Below are 19,018 nucleotides of genomic sequence, written 5' to 3'. Positions count from 1 at the left end.
GAAGGGGTGGCAGGAGGAAGGGGATAGAGGAGGAGGGGGTGGAAGGAGGAAGGGGTCAGAGGAAGAGGGGGTGAAAGGGGAATTTGCCTTGCATGTTTTAGCATTTAAAAATATGGGGAACCAGATGTCTTCTGTGGGTTTGAAGTCTCAATGAAATCCGCGATATATTCTATTTCCCTCGACAATCGACTACTTTTCCAGATTTATCGGTTAAATATTGGCTAATTGGCCATTTTAATTCGGTTAATTGTCGGTTAAATATCGGTTTAATCTCGACGAAATCCTAATTAACTTGATTGATGCGGTGGATACAGCGTTGGGAATTTGTGGAGTAGTCTTAGAGATTGTTGATTAAACTTCGATTGAGTTTCAGCGAAAATATTCTGGAATTTTTATTCTTAAAATTGAATATTGAGTCAGTGGAATTCAATTGGCCATATTGTATATTTTATTATCGTGAAGATTGAATTCTAGAAACGGTTCTCTGGAAGGCCATCAGATAAGCCTATGAGTGGTATCGAAAGGGCCCGGCAACCGGAAGTTTAATCACTCCTTAATGACTGGGTTTGGGCTTCACCCCTGCCCTCGCTACCGTCGACACATGGTATTTCGTATACCCCAATCTCCCAGGGGGTATCCAACACCGGTTTCGAGATGGAATACCCTAAACCGAATTTCGAGGCATCTGCTAAATTTGGGCTCATCTTCCGGTATTCTAAATGATTCTAAATAAACCCCACGCGATTAGATTTTCGTCTTTGAAATATTTGAAATAAAACTGAAGTCGAGGACGAACCGGAAGTTAAAATAATTTTGATTCTCGAGGAGTGGCCGAAATTCGGTCGATGTCCGATCAATTCAACTCCTAATCTACTGAATTCGTAAAAAATTCAGGAGTTCTGGGGGTTTTTTTATTCATTGGGGGAGGACACTTGGGGGTGAAATCACCTGTTCCGGGGGTACATTATCATCGATCAACCCTCTTAAAGATTCTTAGCAGCGGTGCACCAGGTGGTGCCATCTGCCCTGGGGTTGTGGAAACCTGGGGCTGGATAATTTTGTGGTGGCTTACAAGGAGTTCGATGTTTTATTTATCGTAAATATTGTTAATAATTATTTGGTGCATCGTTGCTGGAATTAAAGAGAAACTGTCGGGCGCTTTCAAGGAGGTAAGGGTTCTAAAGATATTTAAAGATGTCCAAAGATATCCTAAGATATCTAAAGATATCCAAAGATAACATTATAAACAACCCTCTAGTTATTTCTTACCCTCCACACCAGGAAATCCCTCGATTATTATCTTTGTCTCCTCTAAAATCTATCTACACCCCTCAATAATTGATCTTCAATTAAATTCCCGTCAATTTATTTCTCGTGAATCCTGCCAAAATTCCTCCCATAATTTTTTCGTTAACTGGATTAGCATAATTGTATCGAAGCTTTATACCAAAACCACGGATGGCGTTATCATGTTATCTTTGGCTTCGAGAACTCAAATTTTCAAGTTTATTTTATCAATATAATTAAACAATCGAAGAAAAATTGCAGAACTATTTTAATTGTTATGACCAAACAAACGGCTAAAATTGTTGAATTAATTTTAATAACATTTGCTTGAATTCAGGAGTTATGCTCTAAAGATTCCGTTTATTTATTTACCGAACTTATAAATAACGGAATCCAATATTTTGATTAAATAATAAAATTGAAAAAATCATTGATGCTAATAATTTTTGCAAATAATTCATACCTCGATTGGTAAAACAGATATATTTAAAATGATAATATCATTTCCCTCTTTATCGACGATGTCCCGCAATTAATTTCGCGAATCAATGGGAATATTCAATTTTCTGATGAATTCCAAGAAAGAATTGTGTCAGAATTGATGATAAATAATTACTCTGTGAGGATAATTGACTGGATAAATTGATAAGAGAAACTGTTAATGTGGGATTTTACCCAAGACCGTGTGGCCTAATGGATAAGGCGTCGGACTTCGGATCCGAAGATTGCAGGTTCGAGTCCTGTCACGGTCGTTCATTCATTTTTTATTTCGATTTCGTGGATTTCTTTTTGGTAATTGAGAGTAACAATACGACTGATTATGAAGAAAATTAAATTGTAGTTTTTGCTGAGGTAGTTGTTGCACTGGGGTGCCAGGAGCATTAGCTCGGGGGGGATTTTTATTTCTGTATTCCTCGGTTTTTATAAATAGGCGTGTCGTATACCATTCGAGTGAATGACACGAGGTCTGGGTGAAGGCCAATAGCTTTGAGAATTATCTCTATGGGAGATCGAGATTTAGTAAAAAAATCCTTCTCATTTACCAAAAAAAAACAATTTTTTATCTTTGCTTTTCTGACCCTTTGAGAGTTCCAATGTACTCTAATATACTCCTCGGGCCAGATAGAGGCAAAATCAACGGTTGGTTGATGGAAAAATTCGATTTTGGAAGAAAGCCACTTTTTCCTGTACACCGCGGTCTTATTCCCCTTCCGAGTAAAGAATTCCGAGAAATACTAGCCCCTGTGTAATTTTCAGACGACTGCAATTTTGTCTAGTCTCCGTATGTACGATTTCGCACGCATATTTATCCCCTTCTTCCAAACTCGGGCCTCGGCTATTGTCCAGTGAATATCGAGTCGATAATGCAGCTAGCAACAGAGCCCTAATTTATTCGATATGTCGAACATCTGGCCCTTCCCCTAGCTACACCAGGAATATTCTCCAATATACTTTGAACTTGAAACGTTGAATAAATGAAACGTACGTTCTCCCCTCGAACTCCGGCGCCACACGCATCAATTATTAAATCCAGACACCCCCTCTTGGAAGTACGCAACTCACGTCAGGTTGACGGAGAAATCAAAGGGGAAAAAACTTAACGCTCGTATATTTCAGTGGAATAAAAAAATACTCGTAAAAAAACATTATTCTACTCATGTCATTCTACCCCATGATTTTTTTTGTTGTGCTCCTCGGTTATTGATTATTTATTATTAATTTTTTCGTGATTCTTATGGACGTGGAAAATAAAAAAATTTCCTTCGAGCCGGATTTGAACCAGCGACCTATGGATGTCTATTTTTCTCTCAAACCAACTACAGTCCACCGCTCTACCATCTGAGCTATCGAAGGGAACGTGCGTTGCTCCAGAAAAAAAAACAGTCGACACCGAGAGAATTTTTTATAAAAAAACCGCTCGAGTTTTAAAAAAGGAATTCATTGTTTAATTGATGAGTTTCGACCATTTTATCCGGTTAAATTCTTTATTGATGTTCATTATAAAAATTCAAAGAGGATATATCAATAAATTCAACCGCACGTTTCGAATGCTCGAGGCATTCCTCTTCACATGCATTTATTTAAAAAGAAATTGATAATAACAATATAATTTAATTACTAAAAATTTTTCCTGCAGTCGATGAATTAATTATAAGATATTTTGATTTCTTTCAGTTTTCATTCGGTTAGGTCCCGAGATGTTAATGCTCGAAACTCATCTATTAATCCGATACATCCGAGATTATCGAATTTCATAATTATAAAAAAATTGATAACTATTTATTCAGTCAACTACTTCAAATGTGCGAAAGGCATTCCAAATGTTTCAGTTATATTTCAATGAAATGTGCGATTGGAACTTTATTTTGTTGTCATGAATTTTTAATGCGCGATTATCACTTTTTTCTCATTTACTGTGACGTTTTTCTCTGAGCCGTGATTGCCTCGGTGAAAATTTCTCTCGGTGCAGAGAAAACGGGGAAAGAACACGGGGATTTAAATAGCATTACGGTCTTGGCGTTATAGCTGAGAGAAGTGACTGTTGGACGAGAGGACATTGTCCTCAGGCTCTGGCCACTGATACAGAATACTGGACAATAGGCGTGTCCATACGCCCTGACAACGGATGATTCAGTCCATTGACAACTGATTATTCCGGTTTTTTTAGTTCCCCGTGGAATTTTCCGTCTATCTCATTTCGCTCGAGTTAAAATTACTCCCTTCACAAATTATTTTCTGTCTTTAACTGACGCACCACGAGTGTTTCCCAGAAAAACGTTTAGACGTGGGTCTGGGGGACCCCTTGGCGCGAAAAAAAGATTAAAAAAAAATGAAAATTGATGGACTCACTCTTCACCGGACGATAATGTTCAGTTTCCTGGCGATACTCTGGCGCACCCATGGCCCATTATTCCTCCCATCCAATCTTTTCCGTGCAAACTGTCATCACCTCCAAAATCCAATTCCATTATAGACTCAATGAGCCCACAGCGAGATTATTCACATGTCGTTGAATTGTGGGCGAGGCATTTTATACTTCAATTTCTTATTCGTGCGTCCTTGACCGATACCCATTCCACCGAATTCTCATCGAATTCCCACTGATGAGGTAAAAATCGGGGACAAGCCTCTGCCAGAACTGGTAATTATCTGAAATTATATAAAATAATTATTCATTATTTATTAGAAGATAATAAAAATTTTTCTTGTATTCATACGTATTATCTATTCCCTCCACACCCACCATCAATCGAGGCCCAATCGACTGGAAGATATTGACGTGTTTGAAAAATATTTTCCCATTTTCAGACCTTTTCCACAAGTCCTCAAGGCGATATTTATTACCATCCATTATCAGGCATTTCTTTCTGCGCCTGATCCAATGAAACCTTTGGTAAGAAAATTAATTTTTCCCGACGATTAAACCGAGTACGCAGTACTAATGCTTCCCAATCCTCCCCTCCCTCATACGTGACTCCCCTCGGTAATTACCATGTCATTTGTAATGTATTTTTACTTATGATTGCCTGGCGCTTGTGAGAAAAATCTTTGCAGAGTAGAATATTTAACATTTTTCCGATAGATTCGAATTTTATTTCTTATTGATACACGGAGAGATTCAAATGAGAGAAAAATGCAATAAAAATTATCTATGTTCCGTTATTTTTACTGAATATTGTTCTGACATTACCGGACAGACACGTAATTTTTATTGAATTTTCCTCTCAGTGTGACGGAATGAAATTCTTTGGTTACAATATTACGGATTTTTTGGGGATAAAATTCTGTAATAATTGAGGAATTAGCGATAATTTTAGGGATTTTTGGGTGATTGATGGAGAACTGGTCCATAATATAATTTCCACCTGTAAATGTCGCGTTACAAGTGCCGGGAAAGGTCGTACAATTTTACCCTCTTTCATTACACCTTTTTCCTCAATTTTCCTTCGCCCCCAAGTGGGTCTCCCTCCACGACATGAGGTACCGACGCAGTCGCATGACGAACCGAGTTGTTCGCCCTGTAGCTCGCAGTCTGGCGTCGCTGGCCGACGAAACTGGTGCATTATCCGCGGTTCCAAGGGGTTCCGAGTGGTTCCGGGGGTGCGAGAACCGTTTATTTAATCCACCATCGGGGAATTGTCATTTTTTGTCCGATATTTATCAGAGGAACGAGACTAATGATCAGTGACGAGTGATCAGTGGCAGAATCCCATTTCCATATTCAATCATAATTGGTAATCGTTAATTTTTTGGTAATCGGTCTCGAGGTGCGCCGGAAGTCGGCCGGCGGGACATGCCGCTGTTTCGCCGATTTTCGCGTTAACGCGTGTGAATTCATTGAATTATTATTCTTCAGTAATCCATTGGCAGGATTTATCAGTTTTATCGGGGATTCCAGGAAAATCGGGGAATCGCTGTGGATGAGGAACCCGAGGAACGGAACCGGAAGTGCGCGCGGAGACTGATGTACTCGGTGTTGGAGACGTTGACGTATCGATGAGACCGTAAGTTTTTCCTTGAAGAGGAGTTTTTCACGGACATTTTTCCGAGGAAAAACGACGGAGGCGTGAAATGAAAAAATTGTCGCCGGAATTTTCGGGGGATTCGCGGGATGGGGTTGGGGGATTATTGAAGGGATTGGTTGAGGGGATGAGATTAGGGTTTTTGGGATTTTTCGGATTTTTCGTCGCATTTTGGCCTGAGGGTTTTACTCTGCTGCAGCCGCCGCCTGCACCGGCCAAATCGATTTCAGAAACGCTCGGCGAATACAGAACTGCAAAAGTATTGCCTGAATCCGTGTCTTTGGATTTCAAGGAATTCCGGGATTTTGGGGTTTCAATTCTGGTGATTGGGGGAACTCTCGGGGATTTGGCGGACGCGAGCGCCAGCGGCGCCTCAAAATTAATCGATTAAGTTATTTTAGAATTCATTCTACCAACGAGAAACCTCATGAACTCATTCTCGTGGGGTCGACGGTAAATAATTTCCGTAGTTATTTTTCCTCTGGGTAATACTCGAATTAAATCTCGGGAAATTCTCATAAATTTTTCTGAATCGATCGGAATTTTTCCGCGAACCCGCGAAGTAATTCGCGAATTTTCCGGGATAAACGGAAATCACGTGGTGTAGAGGATCGTGAGGCCCAGGGGATGGCAGAAATATTGCTCCTGAGGACGAGGAATCTAATTGGCTCGGCGCATAGACCACGTGGTCCCAGGGCAACGCTGAGAAAAAAATTACTTGCCGTGAATTAAATTACTCCATCTAAATGAATTTATATTAATATTTGAGTCTAAAGTCGTGGGATTTTCTTGCAGCTCGTGAACTTTATTGGCAAGAGTAATTATTTTTCTCAGAGGATTTTGAGAGGAAGCCATCGGGAACAGTAGTGAGAGCATCGTTTCGCCAGACAGCCTGGCGTCGAGAGTGACATCCTCTCAGGGTGATCCACTTCCCTCCGACGGTTATTTCCGTTTGTAATGTAAATCCACGTCCGATCCCATTCCTAACACCTCAACTATTTATTTTATAACCCCTTATCCCCCCTTATCCCCCGGGGAACAATTAAAAATATGCCTTTCCGCCCATCGCCAAGAAAAAAAAAATGAGAAATTATCATTAAAATAATATACCAAGAATTCTACCGGTTTGAGAAAAAAACATTGAAGAGCTTTTCCGTAGCTGATTAAATTTCCTCCAAAAAAGGTATCTTCATGTTTTCTCCAGAAATCAGTAGTTTCGGAGATTAATTGATATTTTGGAGAACGGTTTAATCAATAATTAATTGAGAGAGTCGAATTACGTATTTTACGATTTTTATACCGAATAAAAAAATCGTAGATATAATTATATGGTTACTAAATATGGATATGTGTTTAAAAGTTAATTGTCGGCTTAATTAGATTGAATTTGTACTTAATTAATAAATCTGAGAGAGAAGCGCGATGAATTTTCAATTTTTTTTTTGTTTATTAACTATTTAAATTGGTTGGGTAGGTCTTGAAGAGTTTTAAGTGGAAAAAAATGATACATTTAACGCAGGGGACTAAACTTGTACGGGCTAAAGGCGAGAGGAGGGTCTTTGAAGAGGGGATACGAGGGGGTTGAAGGCGACGCGCAGGGGTAGGTTGGCACCCCACAACGGTCGATACTCCACTGGAACACTATGTGCCCGTGAGAATGCACCTCTCCTTTATCTTTCGAGGAATTGAGAACCCCTAACCACCTACAGTATGTACCTGACGAATATTCCAGGGGGAGAATACTGAGGAAATAAATTATGTCTCTCAATTAATTCATTAATCCACTTGAATTAATTGGTTCGGCAATGCCGAGTTTTTTGGGGTTTATTTAGATGTCTCGAGTGCATTTAGTTGATGGAAATAGTTTTACTCTGGGTTACCGCATTTTTCCCTGGATTATTTTAAAAAACACCAGGTCTAGCACTTCGAACTCTTTTCACGTCCTGTACACGGAGAGAAATAATTAAATAAAAAAATTGAATTCAATAAAAATTTTGGGGATTTTCCGTAATTCTGGAGCGAAATGTGGTTGTCGGAAATTTTACGGAAGGGTCAGGTAATTTTTATGTTAAGTCACGGAATTTTTATCTGAATTATCAAATCATCATCAATTATCTCAATTTTTCGAATCGTACGAATTTTTACTAAATATTTCTCTCCGTGTACTCTAGAATCTCAAATTGAAGGTGTTCATTCATTTATTTACTATTTGCCGATTGCCCGTGGCAAAATCGAGATGTGGAAAATGTAATGTAGAAATTGAATTTAATGAGTGGGAAATTTAGAATCGATTCATGAGGTGATGGGGGAATTTTATTAATTATCCATTTGAATCGAGAATTCGTTGATTGGATGAGTGAAAAATTGGGGATTAGCGAGTGTTGGATTGATGTTTTTGAAGTGAAAATTTTGGGAGTATTTAGATTGCGAGGAATATCTGCAAAGCGAGTGAACGACACGATATTGATTGTCCCGTGGGCAGTTTCTCGTTGCTGTCCCTGATTAGCCCCTGAGGGTCAAGTCGAGCAGTTCAGATTCTATCGATTTGCCCGTATTTTTATGCAGAATTGATGATGTTGTCAAGCCCATCGAAAGATTTATGAAGATCACAGCAAGTTAAAGGTCGTCAAATAAATAAAAATAAATAAAAATAGATAAAAAAGTTTGAGGATAAATTTCAGTTTCCGAAATTCAAATGCATTTGTATATATTTTTGTTTTGTCTGAAGAAAAAGTTGGAGCTCAGGGTCTGAGTTATGGCCTATCCCAAGAAAAGTAAGTCCACGAGGGCTGGAGAAGCGGTAAGGAGAAAATACCTCGAACTCAAGATCCAGTTCCAGATTTTTCTCTGGGTGAATCTTCGGTTCAGGCAATCCCATTAGCACACTCGACCTTTATCCCTCGTTGAAAAGCCCTGATGGCTTCGAAAGTCAATAAAAAATGATATCAAATAAATCAGTACGATTTATTTAAACTTCAATAGCATTTAAGACACGACTCGCAATATCTGCGACGAATTTCAAACACCAATCGCTCGATTTACGCTGTATATAAAACTGGCGAACGCAAACTTTAACTCTACATTATTTGTTGCGATATTTAGACATTCCGGGGTATCAAGTGGACGGACAATCGAATTAATGACGCGTACACCTTGAAGAAAAAATTATTCCGCAATGATTTAATTTTTAACTGAAAATTTATTGCTAGAGAAATGCAAAACGTAAAATTTTGATTGGAATTGTTTATTTGCAGAAGCTGAGAGATAGAAATCAATCAGGGGACAGGATGGGCTCTTGCAGTGTGTACTTTTCTCAACTCCGAGCAATGCTCGTGAGGAATCTACTGCTCAAGAAACGAGAGAAACGAAAGACGACTGCGGTGAGTTCACCTCCAGTCTATAAAAATCGTAAAATGATGAATAAAAATAAAAAAGCGAATTAATGAATTTTATTCCGACGAAAAAAACTTCTAATTTGGAATTATCACTGCAATATTTCCTCTCCCGATCAACGCATTCGTATAAAAATTTCGACTGACGTTAATCCCCCGATTTTCCCTGGCTTCTCACTCCGCATCCATAAACATTCCATTACGTCTCTTTTTCCACTGTCGTAACCCTTCCTCCATCGATTGACAATTGCGTAATGTGCCTGCTTAATAAATCAGTCAGCATACAGCTTAGCATGCCCCTCAACATCAATCTGTCAGCTGCACGTGACGAGAGTTGAGTTTTCAATCCTCAGATCCGCAACATCGACATCGAAAATCCAAAAGAAAAAGAAAAATCCCGATAAAAGCTCGGCGAATGGAATTTAAATGTTCATTTATTCCAAAATTCCACGAGAAATTCAACTGGCAGATCCGCTCCGCAGAGTTAACATGCCAGTTCCTGGCATTCCTGGCACTTCCTGAGAAATTCGTGCCAATTAGGCCAAGGGTTTCAATAAAAATAAAAACCGAGAGATAAAAAAGCGCCAGAAGATCCATTAAATCATGATCATCTCCTCACTTCTTCCTGGAGTTCTTCTGCTTGCTGTCACGACTCTTGAAGATGGTGGGGTCGACGGTGTTGGAGGGTCCGTCCTTCCAGAGACTCAGAGAGAGACTCTCCCTGGGTTTAACTGTATTCGGCAGGAGATGAGGTCCCACGAGGTAGTAAGCCTGCTCTACCCAGGTGCTCAGGGGAAGTCCCAGAGCGCAGTACTGCCACATGGGAAGCCCCAGGTGCACCAACATCATGCGAAAGTACTTGGTGAAGCTCTTGGAGAGGTGGTACCAGGTGTCACCATTCTCCTCGTAATGCAGCCAAATTCCTGGCTCGTTGTCACCCTCTGGTCTCACGTGGTAGACGAGAAATACTTTGCTCGGGCCGCACTGGTCGATCTCGAAGAGCTTGCAACGAGGACCCTGCGACGGAACCTCCGATAAATCATCCTGATTCTTGTTCTCAGCCTCTGCTTGCTGCTCTTTTGTACCGACGAACCGCTTCAGCGCTGCGAACTCGTTGATCACCATACGACCGATAGGAAACTCTTCACCTGGGGGAATCCAAAATATTTCCATTTATATGCACATTTAAATATATTCTATACATCAAAAATATAAATATAAAATTATATAAATACTTGGGATGCTCAATGCTTTTAGCTCACTCATTTTTTATTCCCCTTACTGAAGTTTTCTCAGTAATTTTTTAAATTCACCACCTCCTAGACGTTTAATTGCTTACCCGCAATATCGAGACTCCAAGTGAGTGAGAATCCATCGATCGATGCATAAAAACTCTTGAAATCTTCAGGGAGTAGGCAACAATGCCTCTGCTCCCAGCTCGATAATGCACTTCTGTCACACGCACTTCTCCTTTCAACTTTGACATGCCTCACGCATGGACTGGCCTCGAGTAGCTTAACGACACCGAGTGTCAGGTTCTCGTAGAACGAGTCCTCGGTGACGATGTCAACGAAGAAAGACATGAGTCAGACTGATGGAATTATTGAAGGGGATGATCAGCTGGAACGTGCCAGGGAATGACTGACATGGTCTCTGTCAATTCCTTCTGCAACTCCCAGTTTGTTTATCCTCATGGCAACCACTTCCCTCCACTCTATTACGATTCAAATAAATTTCTCTCCTTCCAGGAGGTTTTCCTTCCTCTGTACACCCTGGGAATTCTCATCGTGGTTAAAGTTTTGATACCAAATCCAAATTATCCTGCCATGAAAACGCAACGACAGGACGGTGATATATTCGAATTCTTCAATGGATACAGAAATAATACAATAGCTGTTGTTCCGAATTCAACAGAAACAATCGTAAGTTCATTGTAATTTAAAAATCAGTTGAAATGTGTAGACCACTCCCTCATTTTCAATTGTCCTTCATCGAATAAAGAAGATTACTCGATGTTGTGTAACGAAAAGAACGTGAAATCAGGTTGCGATAACGAGGACTTGTGTTCTTCCAGAGCTTCTTAAATTCAATGAACACCCTGTGGCAGTCGATGTGGGGCTCCTCAGGAAACCCTCTAAACTTCATGGTATTAGAGACCAAGGATGATCTCCAAGCTGCTTACTGGCGTGATCCCTACAGCATACCATTGGCTGTGATATTCGAGGATCCACAACCGATTAGCCATCGTTTGCAGTGAGTAAGACAGCACAAAGCGATGGAACCATGATGAATGAAGTTCTATAAAAATCCAATTCTATTAATTGTTTTCACAGGTATGAGATCCGTACAAATCCCTCGTACACATCACCCCCGTCGCCCACAGAGTTCTACTCGTCTCCGGTGACCTGTCGAAAGGACACTAGCCACTGGCTGGGTGGCGTCCTGTCATTAGAAACCGGTGGATCATGTCCTGTTAATGATTACTTTCACTCAGGATTCATGGCTCTACAGATGTTGATAGACATGACAAAAATTCGGGTGCGTCAGAACAATCCAACGATCTGGTGTTTTCCATAATGTGTTATCTCGGTTTTTATTTTCACTGGTTTTATGCACTTTAGCTCGACACAGGCAGCAGCGAGGTCACCGTGCCAGATGTCAAGCTCGAGATGTTTCCTAAGGAGGCTTACACAGCTAGTAAGTAGTCTCTACTGCTGAGAAAACACGAGAGACTCAATGATGATACTTCTTTCAGACTGGATGCTAGCGTTTAGGGTTGTTATACCACTCTACATGGTCCTAGCACTTTCACAATTTATTACTTACCTTTTGATATTAATTGTCGGGGAGAAGGAGAACAAGATCAAAGAGGGAATGAAGATTATGGGACTGAAGGACTCGGTATTTTGGTGAGTCCTTAAAAATTCACTGTTCGTATCACTTTTTGTTTCACAAGAATATTAAATATCAATGATCAATTGATAATTATTTTTTTCAGGATGTCCTGGTTCATAATCTACAGCATCTTCGTGCTGGTGCTGTCTGCAGTGGCAGTAGTTCTGCTGTTCACCCTCCAGATGTTCCAGCACACCCACTTTCTCCCTATATTTCTCCTAGTAGTCCTTTATTCATTCTCCGTGATAATGTTCGCGTTCATGATAACTCCGTTCTTCGATAAGTCTCGGACTGCTGGGGTCCTGGGTAATTTTGCTGTGACGATTCTCAGTTTGATGTACTTCATCCAGGTATTCGTGGATGATTCCTCCTCCATCTCCTTCTGGGTGGTGTCAATCCTGAGTCCAACAGGGGTGGCTCTGGCCATGGACAAGGCTCTGGTGCTGGACCTCCAGGGGGAAGGGGTGAACTTTGATAATCTCTGGTCAGGACCGGGCATCCCCTTCGGTGGAAGTCTCGTGATGATGACTCTGGATATCTTTCTATACGGTCTCCTAGCTTATTACCTCGACTCAGTGGTAAATCTCGCCGATTTTATCATTCTATTAATTTATTTTGAATATCACTTGCTCTATTTATTATTCACGAGATTGATTATTCAAATATATTGTTGCGTATTTACTCTCTTTTCCTCTGGATGACTTTCCATCGATTGTCATAATTATTTTATCTCCCCAAATCAACTGATAAACAATATTATTCACTGTATTTATTTATGAAAACGAGGTCCCCTCGGAGTACGGTGTGAAGAGGCCGCCCTGGTTCTGTTTCACGCGAGGCTATTGGTGCAAGAAGAAGGTCCAGAGGATTCCCTCATCGAACGGTGAATCGAACTCCTTCATCCCGGAGGAGGAAGCAAACCGGGACGTGGAGCCAGTGGTCCGAGAGATGAAGGGAAGAGAAGCGATCAGGATAGTCGACCTCTACAAAACGTACCACAAGTGTCGTAAACCCGAGATCAAAGCAGTAAATGGCATCAATTTGACGATTTACGAGGGTCAGATAACAGCAATTTTAGGGCACAATGGGGCGGGGAAAACAACGCTCTTCAATATTCTCACGGGTTTAACAGCCCCAACAGCGGGGACGGCACTGATCTTCGGTTACGACGTGAGGGATTCGAACGACATGCAGATGATCAGGAGCATGACGGGAGTTTGTCCCCAACACGATATTCTCTTTGATCTTCTGACGCCGCGGGAGCATCTTGAGTTCTTCGCTGCGGTCCGAGGTATTCCCCGGTCGGATATCGATATTGAAGTGAAGAAGACCCTGAAGGATATCGATCTGATGGAGAAGGCGGACACCTTCGCGAAGTACTTGAGTGGCGGTCAAAAGAGAAAATTATCAGTTGGAATAGCGATAATTGGAGATCCCAAGATAATAATCCTTGACGAACCGACAGCCGGGGTTGATCCGTACTCCAGGAGGCAGATGTGGTCGTTCCTGCAGTCGAGGAGACACGGCAAAGTCATTCTCCTGACGACTCACTTCATGGACGAGGCCGATATCCTTGCGGATCGTAAAGCAGTAATCAGCAGGGGAAAGTTGCGCTGCTGTGGGAGTTCACTGTTCTTGAAAAATAAATTCGGCATTGGATACCATTTAACACTCGTCCTCGAGGGCAATGGCAGGGTCCACGCAATCTCCAGATTGGTGACGTCACACGTTGCGAAAGCGGAAAAAGCAAGACGTCACGGAAGAGAATTGAGTTTTATCCTACCGCATAATTCAGTGGAGAACTTCGCTCCTTTGTTCTCAGCAATTGAGAACGAGATCAAGACTCGGGGGAGTAGACTGGGGATAAGCAGCTACGGGGTTTCCATGACAACCCTGGAGGAGGTCTTTCTTCACCTTGAGAAGGACGAGGAGACAGAGTGTACGATGGATAATTTATCCAAGAAGATGGTGCGTAACCGAGCCTTGAGCAGATCCCTATCTCTACAATCGAAGAGCACATCGTACCAGAGTCTTCAGAACGAGGGTGCAACTGTCCAGGTCGACGGCCAGGTCAAAGGAACTGAATTGCCTGACGGAGTGCACACAGACAAGAATCCAGCGATCCTAGGGCTCGGCCTGGATCCCATCAAGATTCGGCCTAATTTTTTCCAGACGCTGTACGCAATGCTGAGACTCCGGGGCCTGAGACTCTTCCGGAATATCCAACTCCTGTACTTCACGATCGTTGCACCCTTGGCCCTTGTTGTCCTGGGGCTGTACTTGAAGTCCGTACAAACGGTCGAAGTGAAAATGCAGTCACTCGAGTTGAGTAACAAAACTTATGGACAAGAGACGCGTATTCTATACGGAAATCGAACTGAAAGGGATATTCTTCCCATGATGCATCAAATAAACCAGAGTGTTTTTGCCCTGAGGGAGTATGAGGAGAACTACACGGATCTTCTTACGATAGCACCTCACATGGCACTACTGAACATCGATGATTATGACAAACGCAGAATTAATCTGACGATAATGTACAACGACACGATGCAGCACTCGTTGCCGATACTCATGAATATAATTTCGAACTCTTATTACAAGTTCCTGGCAGGCGACGCCTCGACCCTCATCGAGGTGAGGACACATCCGTTCCAGCAGACGTCCCAGCCACAAGAATTTAATATAGGAATAGCGAGTTCAGCCCTTTTCATTGGGATGGACTTTGTCCTAGTGCCAATAACTCTGGCTGTTGACATGGTGTACGATCGAGAAATCAAGACCAAGAATCAGTTACGAGTGAATGGCCTGTCCTTTCCCATGTACTTCCTGACGTACTTCATCGTTTTGGTCGGTCTGATGTCGTTTATTTGTCTTTGTATCCTTGGAATAATATTCCTGTTTGATGTGCCATCGTTGCAGGAGTTACCAGCAATTCTGACTCTTGGTAGTCTTCTCATGCTGTACTGTCCGTCTTCAATTCTCTTTTCAACGTGCCTCAGCTACATCTTCGACAAGATGGATTCGGCTCAGAGTATTCTCCCTAATATAGCAACGTTCTTCGGTTTGATTCCCTTTATTCTTGTGATGATTCTTGATATGCTGGGACTTGGGGGTACAGCAGCATTCGCCCTCCACTGTGTATTCTCACTTTTGAACTCGATGTACGTCCCGTACGCAGCTGTCTATTACGTGGACAGAGTCCACCTCATGTGCTCGATCAACGCAGCTTGTCATCACTTATCGATGTCGGATTATCTGACAGCTGAGATTCTGGTGATGGCCCTGGGAGTTATCGTTCACTGTCCTCTCTGGTTCTTTGTCCTGCTGCTGCTGGACGTGAAGAAGTCCGGTGGAAACATCAGTGAAGTCTTCAAGTACTTCTTGAGAAATGGTGGAGCCATTGGCGAGGAAATCATGGAAAACAACGACATCGGTGAGCATGAGGACAGCGATGTGAAGAATGAACGTCAGAAGGTCTTCAATTTTATAACGTCGTCGTCTGTGCAAGAGCCACCGGTGGTACTCGTTCAGAACCTGAGGAAGGAGTATCGCCAGCAGGAGGCGGGCACTTCCTGCGGTTGCTGCAACAAGAGGGATATGCAGCAGGAGCAGGTGATACAACCGAAAAAGGTGGTGGTGAGGAATCTGTCGCTTGCGGTGGAGCCGGGGGAGGTGTTTGGACTCCTCGGTCACAATGGGGCAGGCAAAACCACTACGATGAAGATAATTATTGCTGAAGAGGCTGCCACCAGGGGAAGGGTACAGCTCGGAGGACACAATATTCACTCCCACATGGCGGAAGCCTTTCGGCAGATGGGCTATTGTCCTCAGCACGATGCCCTCTGGAAGAACATCACTGTGAGGGAGCATTTAGAGCTCTATGCAGCCCTCAGGGGAGTCCCGTGGAAGGACATCGATAGAATCGTTGATCTATATTTATCTGGCCTTCAAATTCAGGAACACGCTGACAAGCAGACGCAGGAGTGCTCAGGGGGCACCAGGAGGAAACTCAGCTTTGCTATGGCGATGGTTGGGGGCCCTAAAGTCGTACTCATGGATGAACCCAGCACTGGAATGGATCCGAGGTCCAAACGATTCCTCTGGGACACTATTCTTGCGAGTTTTCAGGGAGGCAGGGGCGCCATTCTGACCACCCACTCCATGGAGGAAGCTGATGCACTTTGCTCAAGGGTCGGTATCATGGTGAAGGGTGAACTCAGGTGCATTGGATCCACTCAGCATCTCAAAAATCTTTATGGGGCTGGTTATACCCTCGAGATGAAACTCCTCGGAGGTGACTCAACGCCCACAACACCCTCTGGGGATCGCATTGCTAGTCTCAAGGAGTTCGTTGCTGGATTATTTCCTGATGTTACTCTTGAGGAGAGCTTTGCGGATAGACTCGTTTTTGGGGTACCGCAGCACGCCGTTCAGTCCCTCGCTGATTGCTTCATGCAGTTGGAGAAAGGTAGGAACTTGGGTCACTCGCGTAATTTCGTTTTGATCACTGTGATTGCATCGATAGCAATACCTTTTATTATTATTTTTTTTTTCCAGCGAAATTGGATCTTGATATCGAGGAATACAGCTTCAGTCAGACAACACTGGAGCAAGTATTTTTGAAATTTTCTCACTACGACGAAGTAAGCAGTGAATTATAATGCAGAAGTTGATAATAACTTAGTTATTGAAATGCTCTCGAGCACGAGGAAAAAAATAATAGTGATAAGATAAGATCCATTCCAAGATTGAAAAGAGACATTGCCTCGAGTCCAATGTTTGGAGGTGAATGCGTTAGATGAAAGTTTTATTAAATTGAGAGATAGTATCCGCGTGTGCGAGCTGTTGTGAATTTTTCGCGTTCGTTTGAGTTCATTGAAAGGGTCGGGGACCACAGGTGGAATGTGTTCTACGAGTGAGTGAGCAAGTTAATTGATAATTGGATAATAAATAAATTCAGTTACTTTGAAAAATAATGAAGAGGTCATGTCTTCTCTTGGAGAAAATGGATTAATTGAATAATGATTAATGAATATTTGAGATTAATTAGTGAGGATATCAGTCTGTACATAGCGGCATGACGCCTTGTTAATTTTTAAACAAAATATAAATTATCCTTTCGGAAGTTTGTGTTTGGAAAATGCGAGAAAATGAGATAAATTAGAGTATTTTTATCCTTTCGGACAATCGTCATGAATTTTCATACATCTGTGATTAACACGAGATTTATCTGTCGAAGAAAACCATGATGCGGTGGAAGAAACAATTTTTTTATTATTATTTATATTAAGTATTCAGTTATTGTCTTGGGTGGATCCGAGTTGCAATAAAGTTAAGTGAAAATTTTGAAGATATTTCGGAGAATTTGATATCTGCTCCCTCCCCTGTGTGCAATCAGAATGTATCTTGTACATAATAATAGCACTTACATATCGTGAATATTGACTCTACACGAGAAAAAAAAAATGCCCTCTTAAAATTCCTCTAGGTCGTCTGAGTATCCAAGACGCTAGATTGTTCATTCTCAAGATAAACCTCTTGATTTTCGATTTGTAAATGCTCAGAGAAATAATAAAGAATTGTCTTTTTCTACTTGAATACAAAAGTGTGCATCCCGAGAGGGTGATTATTCAAGTTTTCAGATCATTGCATTGTTGGGAGTTTAATTGAAATTTTTCGGAGGTACGCCCAATTTTTTTATTAAAAACCATGAAATATATTTAATTTGAACGGATTAGATGAATACCGCCAAATGAATTAATTCAATTGAAGACTAATTGTTATTAAAAATTCTAAGAGAAATTCTTCAAAATGTTCATAGAATTTAATTTATTAAAATTTGCGATTCATTTTAGATTAATGAAATAATTTGAATAAATGGATGAATAAAATAAAATAAATAAGTTCGATTGAATACGAAGAATTGTTAAAAATTTCAATAGAAAATATTCCAACAGTGTAGTCTGAAAGACGAGGAGAATTTTATTAAAAACTTATAGATGTTGATAATTCTCATTGACCGTCGTGACGAGCCGATGGCAGAGAATTGTATTGTAAATACTTGGCACCGATCTCTCGATAATAGAGCGAGAGAAATAAATAGACGAATAAACCTGAGTGATCGATACTAATTGGACAGATATATCAAGGACTGATTGATTATTCATAGTTTCAAGTGGTAGGTAGTGAATTAAATCAATCTGAAATTAATGAGCAACAAACGTAGCTGAAGAAAATGATGAGTACCATTTTTTTAATGCTATCGATTTTCTGTAAATATTGTACCGATTGACAAGAGCATTCGCGTTGCATAAATTATACGAAAAAAAATAGATATGCATTAACGTAAGACGATGCAAAAATCTCACATACTGTCAGATTTTCACGTGCGCATCTCATTCCCTCTAGCAAGAAAAGATGAAAACGGCTAACGCGTGCAAATTACCACACCTCTAATTAATTCAATGACAAGTAGTGGATGGAAAGCATACATTTTAGTCAATTATGAGGATAATGCAAAGAAATGGGAAATTATGTCGCTAACCGAATTTAAGGATAGAATTGCGACGTGTTTTATGGAGTTGTAACAATTTTTTAAACAGAATTTTGAATGAAACTATAAAAAGTAAAAAAAATCAATAAGTACGAATACTGATTGCCACAAGCACGAGGCGCATGTTCATTAATTTCTCTATTTAATTTATTCAGTCCTTCATTTATTGATTTGTCAATGAGAGGATTACGCTTTTTTAATGAAAAATATGACAAGAAAAACTGAAAACTGGACTTATCAATTTTTTTTTCTTTTTTTCATCAAAACCAATTCCTATCCCTTTTCAACGTGAAACGAAATATTGAATATAATTATTCGCATGTGACCTGGGGAATCGTGAAAAATTCCACGATGACGCCAGAGTA

At 41.0% G+C, this 19,018-nt stretch overlaps 3 protein-coding genes and 2 non-coding genes across 8 annotated transcripts in view; 2 read left to right on the top strand and 3 right to left on the bottom strand.

Moving 5' to 3' along the window:
- Nucleotides 1-19,018, bottom strand: part of LOC105266089 (nucleoredoxin) — a 29,684-nt gene that overhangs the window by 8,967 nt on the left and 1,699 nt on the right. Inside the window, exons 1-2 of one of the 2 annotated variants that reach the window (XM_011303993.1) lie at nt 4,532-4,609; nt 4,138-4,437 (exon numbers count right to left, since the gene is read on the bottom strand). In XM_011303993.1, the coding sequence (XP_011302295.1) occupies nt 4,138-4,189 (52 nt within the window). In that variant the 5' untranslated portion in view covers nt 4,190-4,437; nt 4,532-4,609. Of the gene's footprint in view, nt 1-4,137; nt 4,438-4,531; nt 4,610-19,018 lie in introns of those variants that run through there. The other variant, XM_011303992.1, reaches the window with a different exon arrangement.
- Nucleotides 19-17,896, top strand: LOC105266092 (ATP-binding cassette sub-family A member 5). Of its 3 annotated transcripts, XM_011303997.1 has the most exons (11): nt 5,334-5,522; nt 5,687-5,792; nt 9,065-9,190; nt 10,951-11,124; nt 11,277-11,455; nt 11,536-11,740; nt 11,824-11,899; nt 11,958-12,111; nt 12,201-12,675; nt 12,884-16,568; nt 16,658-17,896. In XM_011303997.1, the coding sequence occupies exons 3-11, from the start codon at nt 9,098-9,100 to the stop codon at nt 16,759-16,761; spliced, it is 5,145 nt and encodes a 1,714-aa protein (XP_011302299.1). In that variant the 5' UTR covers nt 5,334-5,522; nt 5,687-5,792; nt 9,065-9,097; the 3' UTR covers nt 16,762-17,896. The 3 variants fall into 3 exon arrangements, with proteins under 3 accessions (XP_011302300.1, XP_011302299.1, XP_011302298.1); XM_011303998.1 differs by lacking the exons at nt 5,334-5,522; nt 5,687-5,792 and adding an exon at nt 19-1,169; XM_011303996.1 differs by having other exon boundaries at nt 5,334-5,792.
- TRNAR-UCG (transfer RNA arginine (anticodon UCG)) lies at nt 1,967-2,039 on the top strand. The gene has a single exon. It is a non-coding gene; the product is annotated as a tRNA-Arg (tRNA).
- TRNAY-GUA (transfer RNA tyrosine (anticodon GUA)) lies at nt 3,047-3,141 on the bottom strand. The gene is made up of 2 exons: nt 3,105-3,141; nt 3,047-3,082 (listed from the first exon to the last, which is right to left on the bottom strand). It is a non-coding gene; the product is annotated as a tRNA-Tyr (tRNA).
- On the bottom strand, nt 9,185-10,877 carry LOC105266091 (tubulin polyglutamylase complex subunit 2). The gene is made up of 2 exons (XM_011303994.1): nt 10,542-10,877; nt 9,185-10,350 (listed from the first exon to the last, which is right to left on the bottom strand). Exons 1-2 carry the CDS (start codon nt 10,783-10,785, stop codon nt 9,818-9,820), a joined length of 777 nt encoding a protein of 258 aa, XP_011302296.1. The 5' UTR covers nt 10,786-10,877; the 3' UTR covers nt 9,185-9,817.

The sequence above is a fragment of the Fopius arisanus genome, unplaced genomic scaffold, assembly GCF_000806365.1.
Source record: "Fopius arisanus strain USDA-PBARC FA_bdor unplaced genomic scaffold, ASM80636v1 scaffold00036, whole genome shotgun sequence".
In the NCBI taxonomy this organism is placed as follows: domain Eukaryota; kingdom Metazoa; phylum Arthropoda; class Insecta; order Hymenoptera; family Braconidae; genus Fopius; species Fopius arisanus.
This window is presented reverse-complemented; position numbering and strand designations above follow the sequence as displayed.